The sequence below is a fragment of the Adelges cooleyi genome, unplaced genomic scaffold (assembly GCF_023614345.1).
Source record: "Adelges cooleyi isolate 19-005CV unplaced genomic scaffold, UGA_ACOO_1.1 ACOO_flye_CR_arks_rails_tigmint_CR_PRNA_574, whole genome shotgun sequence".
Classification (NCBI taxonomy): Eukaryota; Metazoa; Arthropoda; class Insecta; order Hemiptera; family Adelgidae; genus Adelges; species Adelges cooleyi.
In genome coordinates this window covers 1,393,765-1,409,005 of record NW_026096268.1, presented here as the reverse complement: position 1 = coordinate 1,409,005, position 15,241 = coordinate 1,393,765, and the positions used below count along the sequence as shown (strand labels likewise).

General features: G+C 30.7%; 1 protein-coding gene across 1 annotated transcript; it reads left to right on the top strand.

Annotated features, from left to right (window-relative positions):
- The first annotated feature begins 12,020 nt into the window (after positions 1 to 12,020).
- On the top strand, positions 12,021 to 14,885 carry LOC126842871 (cytochrome P450 18a1-like). Its single transcript, XM_050580075.1, has 5 exons — positions 12,021 to 12,725; positions 13,217 to 13,338; positions 13,429 to 14,126; positions 14,211 to 14,386; positions 14,475 to 14,885. Exons 1-5 carry the CDS (start codon positions 12,371 to 12,373, stop codon positions 14,657 to 14,659), a joined length of 1,536 nt encoding a protein of 511 aa, XP_050436032.1. The 5' UTR covers positions 12,021 to 12,370; the 3' UTR covers positions 14,660 to 14,885.
- Positions 14,886 to 15,241: the final 356 nt, after the last annotated feature.

The window sequence follows — 15,241 nt, the reverse complement described above, 5'->3', positions numbered from 1 at the left end:
TATTGCAATACTAGACAATATTAACATTTTTATATTTTTTAGTATTTTATAGAGCTTTAAAACTTTTATAACTTAAATAGTAGCGTACATATTTTATCATTTTTTTATACAGGGTGATTTTTTTGAAGTGATCCACTCAATATATCAAAGTTAAATAGTATTGAATTTTTATTTTTCGTAGCATTTTTATACAGAGTGATCTCAATTTTTCACAATCATTTATATTTTAGCCATCATTCAAATGAATTATTTTTATATTCATTTTGGAACTTAAATGATAACGTATATATTTTATCAAATTTTTAATTACTAAATATTTTAACTCGACGATAACCAGTTTTATAAAGTTATTAAAGTTTATAGGTTAGTACGAGAGGGGTAGGGTAGAGTGAAAAATTATTTTTATCTGCGCGCATTACTCAACCGAACTTCCCACCCTGTCCTAACTCTTAAACTCCGACAACTTTAAACGTAATGAATCAAAACTGATTATCGACCAGCTAAAATTGTTAGTAAATTATTCTTAGTTTAAAAAGTTAATAAACGTTGCTATTTAAATTTTAAAAGTTTATATAAACATAATTAATTTGAAAGGGGGTAAATAATATAAAGTTTGTGAAAAGTTGAGACCACTCTGTATAATAAATTAAAATTCAATTATTTTGAAAAACCTTATGAAATATTCAGTGGATCGCTTTAAAAAAATCAACTTGTATACAGAATAATTTTCTGAAAATGTTGACTGGTCGATAACAAGTTTTGAATAAACTGTTTTTAAGTTTAAAATGTAGGATGGGAGGTGGAGTACGGTGAGTAATGTGCGCAAAAACAAATAACTCGGCACTTTGCTCTTCTTTCCGTCCTAAATTTTGAGCTTTAATAACTTTGAAACTATTTATTCAAAACTAGTTATCGGCCAGTCAACATTTTCAGAGGGTAACTGCCTATGTCTCTTGCCATATATAAATCCGCCACTGTCGTCTATAAATAGATATATCTACGTTATTAGTTTTTAAAGTGATCTATTCCTAAAGTTTAGTTAGTAAAAGAATTTTTATTTTTCGTAGTACATTAATTAATACACATGATCTCAATTTTTTTAAAGGATAATTAACAAAGTTGATTTTTTTGTGGTCAAAATAATCTAAAGCGTTCGTAGGCAAAGCTGTTTAAAATCTATGCAGCCCAATTTCAACTCTTGTGTCTCGACTGGGCAGGTACCGCGCACAACTATTATTATTGTTCTTGTAGTATAATAATATGACGTCCGACGACTCGAACGATCTTGGATCAAGCTCCAGTTTTTTCTTCGACTTCGGAATTATCATGCGGTATTAATTGATTTGTTGTTTTAGGTTCGTTGGGCGCATTACTATACACCTATGTTGCCACCCTCGTCCAATAAAAACAACACAATTATTTGTGTGCTGCACACGCTATTCATAATACTAATAAATGTATATAACATATAATACTATGACGTATGTTGTGTACGAACGCGCGCATTTGACGGATGAACAGGGCAACGGACGATGAAGCAAATTGTAAACGTTTGCGCTTGCCCGGGACGCTAATAAATGACGTCATCGAGATTTTTTATTTTTTTACACACACGCCTACTTAAATTTATTGCGTATTAAGTTTTCTTACAATCATTATCCACCGCTCCGTCGTTCTTGGCCGAGTGATTCATCGGTTTTGATTTCAAGTTCAATGTCAGTGCGCTGAGGATTTTCTTTATCAATGACGCAACTTCGTGTTGACTGTCGGCACGAAACTCGCCGGGGTAAACAGTATTTTGGGAACTGGGAGATTTATTGAAATATTTTTTTTTTTAATACCAAACTAACCGGACATGTACACAACAATAATCAATGTAAATAATGTCGGTAAACAACGACGATTCCAGTTCTGAATGGGCGATCCAATCAGTGTTAATCATTACATAAACACCTGTCTAAAAAACAATAGAAAAAAACAAGTCAATAATAGAAAAACAAAATATCAATAAAAAAAAACTTTTAATTAGGTTAAGAACAAAAAGAGTCAATCGGCAAGTTAGTTTTAATTGGGTATGTTATATTATGTTTCGATAACATACCATAATATTGTTACACGTCAGGGGTACTGGTCATTTACCAAGTGTTATTATTATGCAGGTTTTATTACACGAGAGCTGGACAACACGTGGTTCGTGAAATACCGATAAAACGTACGGTATTATAAAACGACAAAAAAAAAAAACAAAAACTAAACAATATATTATGGTAATTAGTCCGATTGGTCACAGATTCAATGATATAGATTTCATGTAATCTCCAGTTAGGCGATCTAGTTACATAATGTATAACAAATGATTTCCAACCATAGATTTTTCGACCATGATTTCACGGTTCAATGTATTATAATATACTTGACGTGTTTTATTATATTTTAGAAATTCCTACAACTGTGGACTGGAGTTGTAAATTTTGTTTCGGAATTATACTTATACAGTAAATTTATTGTTTTTCTTTATGTTTATAAATTAAAAATGTTTGTGTTTTGTTTAGTTATGTAATTTATTAACATACTTTAACTAAATGTTTTTACCCTTAATGCCCACATACACTGGACGAAAAACTACAATCTTATTGATAAAAAACTATGTTGGATTGACAATAATCTTGTTAATAACAGCCAACAAGATATTATAGTCAATTTGACAATTATATTGTTGCAGCTTTTGATAATGTTGAATCAATCAGTTGAGTAATTTTCGGATATATCCATGTCACATGTTTTATGCCACATGTTTGGCATAAAACATGTGACGTGGATATATCCGAAAATTACTCAACTGATATATCAATCCACGAAAGTTTTAACGCATTCATATGTTGAATCAATCAATTGAACAACAATCGTATTATCGATTTGACTTTGTATGATTTATATTTTTTAATAAAAATGTTTGTACATTTTCATGACAAATTTGAAATGTTTATTTTATATTTTATTTACTTTTTTTAGTTAAATTTATAATAATATTGAAACATTTGTGTTATTAAGGTATATTTTCCTGCCAAAATATGTTGTAAAACATTTTGATGCTATTTCAAATATTGCAAAAATTATTATAAAATGCTTCGTAAAAAACTTAAGACGATCGTGATTAACGAGTACGGTGCGTACCACAAATTTACATAGCTTACAACTATTGAATCGTATGCTAATTCATTTGAAGTATAAAGAATAAAAACATAAATTAGTATAAAGTCAGATTCAAAAATGCGTGTTCAATTTCTTTTATATTCGGGTAGGTTTTGACTTTGCGATTGATCTAACAGGATACTGAAAAACTAAATCTATCGGTTTTATTAATGTTAACAAATCGTCAGCAAAGAGTATAAGCGCACATGTTTCAAGAACGAGACCGATATGCGATTGTGCCGTGTGATCGGTAAATATTCATACACGTGAAAGCTACAAAGACACTTATTCATTAAGTACCCACTATTGTCAGTACCGTTACTGGCGTATTTAAATTCAATATGTATGTTAAAAAAAATGTTTTCCTATGAGCAATGTTACGTAACTTCCTCTCTGAGAAAATTTATACAGACTCGGTAAGTAAAAACTTAAGCTTGGCGTTTTACTCTTCCTATTAAGGCTAAATAATCAAATGAAAACCACATGTTTTTTTATTAATTATAACTTAAAAATAAGATTTTTAATAATTAAGATATATTTCGCTATAAATACCATTATACATAGATCTAAAATATATTAAAATATGTTTTAAAAAATGAATCGACAAATGACAAATGACGTATGTATATTTAATATTATTTATTTCTAATTTAAAAAATATCTTTTATTTCCTTGTATCTATTACAGAAAAATCGAAAACTTTTTTTAATAAATTTAATTGAATTGAATAAATTAAATTTGAAAATTAAAGTTTTGAAAATAACAATTTTCACTGGTGACTGTTGTACATAAATATTTGTTGAAAGTTAACTGATATCCTAGTAATTGGTATACAATATACATAATCTAAGACCAACAAAAAACATTTATTATACCTATTTTAAGTTTAGATTGATTATTTGAATTTACCTAATTTTGCATACATTGTAAACCTTAAATTTAATCTTGAACTATCCAAATATAGTGCATCCATTTTATTTTATTGCTATAAATAATATTTATGATGTATTAATTAAAAACATAGTGCAAGTATTTTTTGTTAATTTTGTAGTTGGTCACATAACCGAAACCAGGAAAGGGGGGGTGGAGAGCTGACGGTTTTTTAATCCCCTTAATAATTATTTTTTCTTATTAATGGAAATCAGAAAAATATATAATATGTATGATTTACATAAGACGGGGCCTTTCGAAAAAATGTCTGATTGCGCTACTAGTTGGTCAGTATTAATGAATTATGCTAACTGTACTGTAACTGCCAACAGAGGTTTTTGGCTTGAGCAATTTACATTCAATTTAAAAAAAATATATATAATACAACTTATCGTGTTCTGATATTATAGACGCTTTTACTATGAAAAAAGCATGGTAATTTTTTGTTTTAAAAATATAATCTTATCATTTTTAATTACAAAAATTGTTTGGAATTTTTTGTTAAAACGTCCTCTAAATAAATTGTTTTCAGAAAATTGCAAACAAGTAACGTTCTCGTGTCTAAGTATGGGAATTCAAAAATGTTTAGTTTAAAAACCACATACAAAATATTTTAGAGGCCAATGAGCCTCTTTGTAGTTTCCTCATTTGAATTTTAAGATGATCATTCTGTTACTGCAATGTGTGTTGACTATCTAAGGCTGCACACATTTATGTGGACATACTTAATCTACGCCAATTTTAACATTTATTTTTCTATTTTTATAATTAATTATAATTACAGGTAAATTAATGATTAATAACGTTATTGTTCATTTATGCAAGAAGAAAGTTTTATTATCACAATTATTATCATTGCCTTTATTTATGACGATTATAATAATTAATTATTATACAGGTATATAAAAGTAATGGTTATATTAAATGAACTACTGATGATTAAATTATCTCATATACTTTGCTAATAATAAAAAAACTAAGATTTGCTCAACTGTTTAATTACTTATTAAAATTAATTTCCAAGCGTACGTTGTGTTAAGCAATCATTTTAGTGTATGTTGTAGGTCATGTACGTTTGCCATAAGCAAATTTCGGTTAAAAATGTGTATACAGTTTAACGTCTCAATGTAGTTATAAACAAAGCATTACAGGTTAATAAACTCGGCTAAAAACATAGAATGAAAAAAAAACCATTATAATTATCAACGAAATTCGTATAATAGAAAATTGATTCAATTTTGGCGTTATAAGGACCAAGGAGTACGTTTCTAGAGACTTTATCGCGCTATAAAGATTACCAATTAATTTAATTACCTTTATACTGTAAAATACCTAATATGTTATTATTAGTACTATAAACTCGTTAAAAACTTTTCTAAAAAAACTTATGTGAATTTAACACATTCTATAAGATGACCAACGATTGACTTCATAGGTTCTGGAATACAATGACCGGCTGAAATATAATTACTATCGACAAGAGTTAAACATCGTAATTAATTATTTAAAATAAGTCTTCGATGTGTTATAATATATTATAAATAAATAAGCACTAGCAACACTAATGGTTTGCTTTTTGGTTTTAATGGACTAAAACCTTGAGATATATATTATACATCAACAATCAATGTCTATAAATGTGCGAATTGCAATGTAATAGTAATACATTATATTAGTATGAATAGTAAGATCAACTTAAGCCATGTCGTTAGTGCTGAACTCAGACATATTGTTGATTACCAATTCAATTTACAATAACGCCTCCCGTTGCGGCACCTCACAATTTCAGCTGGAGGACGAATTTTTTGATCTTGGAATATCTATTATTATTACTAATATCATTTTATACGTCTATATCTCGTATGCTATTAGTTATTATGGTTTTTTTTTATCCCGGTTAACTGAACAAGTGATTACCGATAGAAATATACTAGGGTAAACGAAAATATAGTTTACTATAGCTTCAGTAGAAATAAAAATATAATATTGTTATCAGTTAAACATACTACAAGTATATTAAACAAATAGATTCCACACGAGTCAAGTTAATTCGTATGTTTTGTAAATTGAAGCAATTAGCAAACAATAATTATTATCGTAAATAAAAAATTGTGTACATATATAATATGTGTATGTGTGTGTGCGTGCGTGTGTGTGTATTTGCTCATAGAAATGTTTAACTCATATCAATATTATTAGTATTGTAATCACATTGAACTGGTCAACAAGTTGTATGCGGTAGCAATTAAACGATAACCTTAATCATTTAATGTGTTATTATAAGCTTATTTAATTTTTTAATTTGATAATTAAGTAACATTATTTTACCTATCAATAATCAAGAGATTTATACTTTTCATCGTTGTTGTAAATATCTACCTAGGAAGGCCTATGATAAATGTAAAAATAAATATTTTACATTTATTTTATTATAAAATGTTTTTTTTTATTTAAAAAAAATACGCTTACTATTTAAAAAAAAAATATTATTTAATGGCTATATTTTTTAAGAAATAGTTGTGTAAGAATAAAAGTTGTAATATGTACAATACAAAGTAAAAATTTATTTTTCAAGTGTTGTAATTTCTAGCTGTTCAGCATAGAAAAAATGTATAAATTAATAACAAAAAAATAATATAAAATTTAATATAGTTAAATTAATTTGCTTATTATTTTAATAAGTATTAATAGTTAATACTTACTAAAACTTAAAAGTAAAATTTATCAAGTTATTTATTAAATGAGCATTATTTATATTTTATAAATTTAAAAAATATAAACCCATATAATATATGCATTTTTACTAATTACACATTTTTTTTTTTTTTTTTTTAGAAAGTGTATTATGAATTATAATATACATACAATTGTTATTAGTATTCTGGTCTATAGTACTCGCAGTACTCACAAAAAGACAAGCTTTTCATTAGCCAAAAATATATAATATATTATTTTTAATTTGTATATATTCAATAATAATGGATAAATCCACATAGGACAAAGTCTTCGAAGTTCAAAATAAGGTTAGCGTTTACAAGAAATGATTAACATCTTTAAATATACCTAACGTTTTGCTAAATCACCGTGCAAGTACTGTAGACAAATGTATTAAGACTATGTAGTAACCAACAAATTGTTAAATATAATACATTACTATGGTACATTGAGGTACACAACCGGCTTGCGTGCAAATTCCATCGGTTAAAACTACAGCACGTTTTACGCAACATCATTATTTCGTTATATATTTCTAATCGATGATATTTAATACAACTGTAACTTGTAATAGAAAACAAATTAAGCGGAAAATGTTCTTTTTAATATTTTTGGTGATTCATTTAGGTTATTTTAAGGAGTATTGTGATGTATTTTGTTGTAAATTCTAATGCCATTTTTAAACATATACACAATTTTAATTTCCACTTTACTTTCTTACTTTACCATTCTACTTTACCTATTGTTATATGTTGAGTTGATTGTATTATTAATGAAAGAAACACTTTTGGTCTAGATCTGCTTGTAGTGTGTTGTATGCTAATTATATCAGTTTATTTTTTATAATATTGTTTTACCAATATATGTAATGAGTTTATTTAAAAGACATCATGCAATAACTGTCCTGCTGAGTTGGTCTATCGTGAGACCACTTATGTACGGCTAGCAATACAAAGATGTTTTGTGTTGAATAGGTAGGACTAGAAATAAAATAAAGAATAAATACTTGAGTTTTGTTTTAAGATTTTCTTATTTCGAAAGTAATAACACACCGAGATAATATAAAATGTTCATTTAATTATAACAATTACTTGCAACATAAGAACTGTATTGTAAGTCATCCACAAAATATAATTTTTTGCTATTTAACGTGAGCTGCAATATCATAGTTAACCTTTGATCCGATTTTAATTCTACATATTTTTGTTGTTATTGCATTACAGGCATTAGCGTTTGAAAATATTTTTGCGGAAGCTGTAAACTATCATTTTAGGTTAAAAACATGGAGATTTAGGATTTCCCCAGTAAAACAACCAACATAGCATGACCGTGAACTTTTTTATAAATAAGATAAGGAAATCTGATATTACAGAACAATTTGAGTGTACCAAACACGCCACACTACAATATTCATATTTTATCTATTCAAATATTTATACATACTTAATTATAATTGGTAGTGTGTAGTACTTTTGTATCTACGTCAATATTGTTTTTTGGATGTTATAATTGTGGTTCATTTATGACCTTAATTACTCATAGTCGCGGCTGAACATAAAAAAATAGATCTAAATACATTACATAAAAAGGAGTTCATACTTGAAAACCTTAAAAATAATGATAGTTTACAGCGTTTTGGAATTATTATAAAATTATGACTTACCGAATCCAGCCATCCTAACATCTTGGATCCTGTAAATCTTTGTGATTGGCGTGTACGGGAAATGTTTACTATATAATTTATTTGTCGACTTTAAATGATCACCCTAAATTGCGTGTATTTAAAATGATTTATATAAATCGACAGGAAACTGAAACAAATCGAGTTGTACAGCGTACACGTCAAACATTGTCAGATACCTGCTTGACTAGATATCTAAAGTCAACAAACATTCTGATACTTAACCCTCAAGCACAGATTTGTAAAAACGAATATCCGATTCTGAACTCAATTAAAGTATAGATTTCTGAAAAAACAAATTGTACTTGTTTTTTAACCGTTCTTTTGTTTTTGTTATCTCATCTACTAATAATTTCATGAATAATAGCGGCAATACTATAAAGCATGTCTAATCATTTTGTTTTTCGTTAAAAGTACGTCACAATACTATGAAAAGTCGTATTCATTCATAACAAAAACTAATTCATTGTTATTTAAAGGAAAACAGTATCGTTCCAGTTTTTTATTATCTACTTATATATCGACTACTTCTTAGTAAAGCCCGCGATTAGCGATTGCTATATCATAAAATCAAATGTAGTAATATAATAGGATTAAAATGAAACTAGGACATTTCCATGCGATAAAAAGGCGAATAACCATTGATAAATTAATACTACATACAAATCTTTATTGATTCAATGACGTACTTGTCGTTAAATGGCCTTTATTTAGCACACACGCCATGTTTGTAAATTGCACGAATTTAACATTGTAATGTGTGTAAAGAGGAATGCAACGAGCTTAACCGAAGCGGTCACGTGCATTTTGCAGTTGATAGCATTGCAAAACAGTTCTGGTATCGAATCTAAACATGTTTATTGTGTAAAATATACTATATTTCCGACGAGGAAGCGATAAAAATACATTAGCAGCGACAAAAGTAAGTACAATATAATATAATAGTGATTTTTAATCATGGGTATTTTATAAGTGCTCTAATATAATCTATATCCAACTGTTAAAAGTTGCATAATTCTAACAAATCATCACTGTCGTCAAAGAACAATCAACTCTATGTACTATTACATAAAATATAGTTTTATATTCTTTTTAAAACTTTTATTATGCGAATGGCTAATAAATCAAATAGGTAGTACAAGCAAACTTGATGTACATGCATGTAGGTATACTTAAAACCTTAAGTCGTGGAATGTCAAAAGTATATTTTTTTTAGCCGTGTCATTGTATTAATTTTATAGTGTACTTTATTCGCTTACAATAGATAACTAGTATTTTGTATTCGTTAATTTCGTTAAGCAGTATTTCCGTACTATCATGTACATCACAATAGCATGTATAATAGTTACTACGTTGGGGGTCAAATGTTCAAAAGTTCACTGTATAAGTAAAAATTGCTATTAATGCCCCGATTCAGCTTTGTTATGAAATTTGTTTCCTTGTAACGAATAGGTCAATAGTAAATTTGAATTCTACGAAAAAATTGAATTAAACAAAAACACCTTGTTTACTCCTGCACTCCTATACTAGCACCAAAATACGAGTAGCTGGTAATCAAATATTGAGTTATCCAATTAATTTATTCTTGAACTTATTACCATCAGCGTGATTATATAATCAAATCATCTATAAACTAATTACTATTAATTAATTATTATTATTTTAAGTGTTAAATTGGAATAATTATCTACGCTTCTTACATTTGATTGCCAAAGTAGCACAGATAATATTTTTCTTTAATTAGTTTTTTTTGGACTTTACCTTTCTCAACTTATATAGCATTACACTTTGAACACAAAATTAATAAATAAAACTACAACAAACCAATAATCTAGTTTCTTAAACAATTATTTTACAAAAACAGTATACTTCGTTAGACGTTCGTTAATATGGTTTATTTACATTGTATTGTTTTTAAAAGACTAAATAAACTATATTCAATAACCGTTGGCTTAAAGACGTACTATTAAATTATAATGTATTAGTTGTATCATTATCATAAAATGTAATGCTGATAATTTTTTCGGACAAAATGTATTGTTGTTCTTATCCAACAAAAATAGTATCGGATTCATATATATAGTAATATTTTTTAAAATATTACCATTTTTTTTACTATGAATCGATTTTGTTTTATCACACACACACACACACGCCTAAATAGTAATATAATAATATTTTTGTTACTTAAACTTTTTTATTACATCGACATTTATTATTTTGTAATATAGTTTAAATCTTATCGAAATCAGTATAATAATACAAATGAATTTAGTTCTGCATGATAACAAACATATTATCGTATTATTAGGATAATGAATAAATGGAGCAAAGTACTAAAAACAATGTATTGAAACTCCGCAGGTTTTAATAATTAATAGCAATTCGAATCAATAGCAATTGCGTTTAAGCTACATACATGTATGTTTGTAGTTGCAAAATAAAATAAACTGTCGATATTGGTCTAAAAAATAAAATATGTTTTATTTTCTTTATTGTTGTGCGTGGCCAGTTCATCTTTATCTTAAATATATTCAAATGTTTATTTTATGATCAATATTTTAAGTTATTCGAAATTAGGACTTAGACCATGATAATTATATACATTATGATTTGTAGGTAGCAATTTTATTGTTAAAAAAATCATATTTTTGAATTATTAATCTATAATTATCGTGTAAGGTACTCTGTGTTACTCGACGCTAGACGCGTAACGAAGGCGATTAGAAAATTCATAATTAACCGTTTACCAATAACATTATTATAAAAACGCGAAAATAAGTGCTAAACCGGACATCGAATGGTATATGCCTATAAGTATATATATTCTGTACCTTGAAATAGGAATGTTTATTTTTCTACGGTTACAATAACAGAGCGATGTACTAGTTATTGCAAATACGACCGATAATTGTAGTTAGCGAAAGTTCCAACCAGGCGTGTTTCTGGTTCGGGACATATTTTGTTATTATTATCAGTATTTTTATTATTATCGTTTAGAAATCTGTCTGCTAACAATTAATATTTGAATTTGTTTTCCTATGTTAGTTTTATTCCCTGTAGGACTCGATCAAACAACTGGAAACGTACCATATTGAGGATGTGAGAACATTGTTGGCGGAGTTTGCGCGTGTGTTTCTAGACGAGAAAAAATATAATAAACAAATTAAACCGAGAAAAATGTAAAAATACAAGTAGAAAAATGATTATTGCCGATCGAAGAAATACGAAAAAATATGCGTATACGTCCGATCCGTTGTGGGCGCGTCGTTATTGGGAGGACCCATGACTTGTGTGCGCCAGCCCAATGCTCGGGTGCGTCTGGTCGAGAACGGACGGCCCTAGCGAAATCCGGCGCCGGTGGACAGGAGTAGGGACAGAAAAAAAGGAAGGAAAACGTGTGTACGTGCTCCTCCTCCACATGCCGTAATACCCCGAGACTGGACGGAGAGAGAGAAAACAACAACAACAACAAAATAATAAAAAAATAAAAAATAAAAAAGAAGAAAAAATAATAACCACGCGCGCATACACGTATATCCCTACTATGGGCTTTCAACACCCCGGCACATTATAAAAGACCAAAAGACGTACTCTCCCACGACTATTTTCAAAAGTGATCCCAGCTAATTAACTGTCCGATGCGGTCGCACGCGGTTCCCGCGAAAACCAACGTGTTCACATATCGCTCGTTGGCTACTCGTATTTATTGTTGTTGATTCGCCGACGCAATATTTTATTAAATAATAATAATAATAATACAAATTATTATCATTATTTTTTATTATTATTATTTTTTTTTTTGGTCCTCGCTTTTATTTTTGTTTTTGATCTTGCTGTTGTCTGTGTATAATGGCCGAGACCATAATGGAAGACTGTGGGTACAGCCGTGAACTGTGGCTGAACGCGGCGGCCACTACGCTGGGTCTGACTTATTCGGTATATCGACAACTGAGGGCCGTGCAAACGCTGCCGCCCGGACCGTGGGGTGTACCGTTTCTTGGATACGCGCCCTTTTTGCCCAACCACAGTACTTACTTAAAATACAACGAATTGGCCCGCCGGTACGGACCCATATGCTCTTTCACGCAACGGGGCAACACCGTTGTGTTGCTCAGCGACCACAAGCTCATCAAGACCGCCTTCGACATGAAACAGATCACCGGCCGGCCGAGCGACGGTTACATGGACATCATTGGCGGATACGGTAAGAATACGTTTTGTAATCTAGCCAATTTTTTTTCACCCGGCAAATTGAAAATAAATTATATCCCGTTCGTCTTTACTTTATATTATAAATATTTTGAGAAATCCTGTCGAAATGCTCTACGGCGTAGTACGGACATTTATTTTATCGTTTTAACATTTCCATTTAAGTATTTTACACATGTCCTCCGGGTACCGACGTCGCTACGTTGAATATTTTAAAGCAGTGTCGCAATTTTTTTGACATACTAAACGCCGGCACAATATTAATTATTAAATAATCACGTGGCCACGACTTAGTTACACAACTATCGCGCGCGCACACATACAAATACACATACACACACATACACATACACACACACGCGCACATATTGTCATACGCGTGCGCAAATAATGATAGCTAGAAAAACATTTTTTTTTAAAAACCTTGTCATTACCGACTGGATTTACTAGAATAATTTAATAAATAATTGTTTTTGTTCACTATAGGTGCCGTCAATAGCACGGGTAAATTATGGGAATCTCAGAGGAAATTTCTGCATCTCGTGCTGAGGCACATGGGTATGACGTTCACCGGTCACAATCGGCTAAACATGGAGAACAGGATCATGGTGAGTACACTGGATAAAACCAACAAAAATAAAAACCCTCTGCCTTAGATTACCGCGTTACTGATTGCGAGTTGTTTTTCGTGTACGCAGATCGAAGTGTCCTCGTTGACGGAGACGTTTCACAAGACTTGCGGCAACCCAATCGATTTGAACGCCGGGTCATTGTGTCTGGCTATCACCAACGTCATCAGCTCGTTGACAATGGGCGTACGGTTCGAACCAGACGACCCGAGGTTCGCGCGGTACATGCATATGGTAGACGAGGGCTTCAAACTGTTCGGCATGCTCAGACCGGTCAGCGTGTTCTCGCCTAGGCGACATGTCGACGACGAACGGCAGATACAAGAGAAACTCAATCAAAACCGACAGGAAATCGCCGACTACTTTCAGACCATCATCGAGGAACACCGGAACACGTTCGACCCGAACTCCATCAGGGACTTGGTCGACGCCTATCTGCTGGAAATCAAAAACGCGCAGGACACGGGCACCATGGGACAGTTGTTCCAGGGTCTAGATCCGGACCGACAGATCCAGCAAATACTCGGAGACCTGTTCTCGTCCAGCATGGAAACCATAAAAAACACTATGCTCTGGGCAATGGTTTACATGCTCCACTATCCGGATGTAATGGCCAAGGTGCAAGAAGAAATCGATTCCGTAGTCGGTCGGTACAACTCGCCGGTACTCGATGACTATCCACATCTGCCATACACTCAAGCCACCCTGTACGAGGTCCTCCGAAAATCGAGCATCACGCCTTTGGGCACCACACACGCGACGACCAGGTAAATATTCATCTACCGTTGTTGAACATAATTCGCAACCGGGGACAGTTAACTTAAATACATTTTTTTTTTTTGACAATCTAGTGAAGTCACCCTCAGTGGATACCGTATACCCGTCGGCGCTCAAATTATACCATTACAGCATTACGTGCACAACGATCCGAAACTCTGGGACGAACCGGAGGCTTTCAAACCGGAGCGGTTCATTAACGCAGAGGGCAAAGTGAAAAAGCCAGATTGCTTCTTACCCTTCGGAGTCGGTAAGTCGTGTCATAACATCATTATTTCATTATTATCATGCAAATAAAAATTAAATAAAAAAATATTAACCGATTTCGATTTTAACAGGTCGGAGAAAATGCTTGGGCGAAACGTTGGCTCAGATGGAGCTGTATTTGTTTTTCGCCAACATGTTACACGAATTCGACGTGTGTCTGCCGGAAGGAGACGAATTACCTAGCATGGACGGGCAAGCCGGCATTACACTTAACCCTCTATCGTTCAAAGTGGTCGTGAAGAAACGAACTAAGTAATCCGAAAACTTATTTGTATCTTCAGAGCCTTTTGTTCAGTTCCTCTAAATTGTTTGACGGAATCTCATTTCGTCCGAATATTCCTGTTTCAATGTCCACAGTGCCATTTGCGTCACGTTATTTAAAAATAATTATTTATGTTTATTATTTATTATACCTATTGTACGTACTATTATTTTAGGTAAATCAGTTTTGTAATGTATAATATATTTTTTTTATTATTATAGTTTCCTTATTTATTTATTTGTGAATGATTTACTCATTTTTTGTGTAGATATTTTTTTTTTAATGCGGTTGACGTTATTTAATTAAAGAAAATGTGATGATATTCAGTTCACATTGGAATTAAAAGTAATTGTTCTGAAGTATTTAAAAAGTATATATACAATTTCCTATTGACGTGTTATTTAGTTCGTTAAGTGCCATACCATATTATTAAGTATTTAATGTACATTATTCAAATATTGTATTCGATTATTATTGTTGTTTTTTAATATTATAAATAAAAAAAAACTAAACATTATCTTCTTACTATTATTTTACAATTATATACATTACTTAGTGTTATTAGTAAGCGTGACG

What these genes read in the sequence shown, in the direction of transcription:
- LOC126842871 (XM_050580075.1), top strand. Translation starts at nt 12,371, where the DNA reads ATGGCCGAGACCATAATGGAAGACTGTGGGTACAGCCGTGAACTGTGG. An exon ending in ACCACACACGCGACGACCAG is followed by an intron (nt 14,127 to 14,210) that starts GTAAATATTCAT and finishes TTGACAATCTAG; the next exon opens with TGAAGTCACCCTCAGTGGAT. An exon ending in CTTCTTACCCTTCGGAGTCG is followed by an intron (nt 14,387 to 14,474) that starts GTAAGTCGTGTC and finishes CGATTTTAACAG; the next exon opens with GTCGGAGAAAATGCTTGGGC.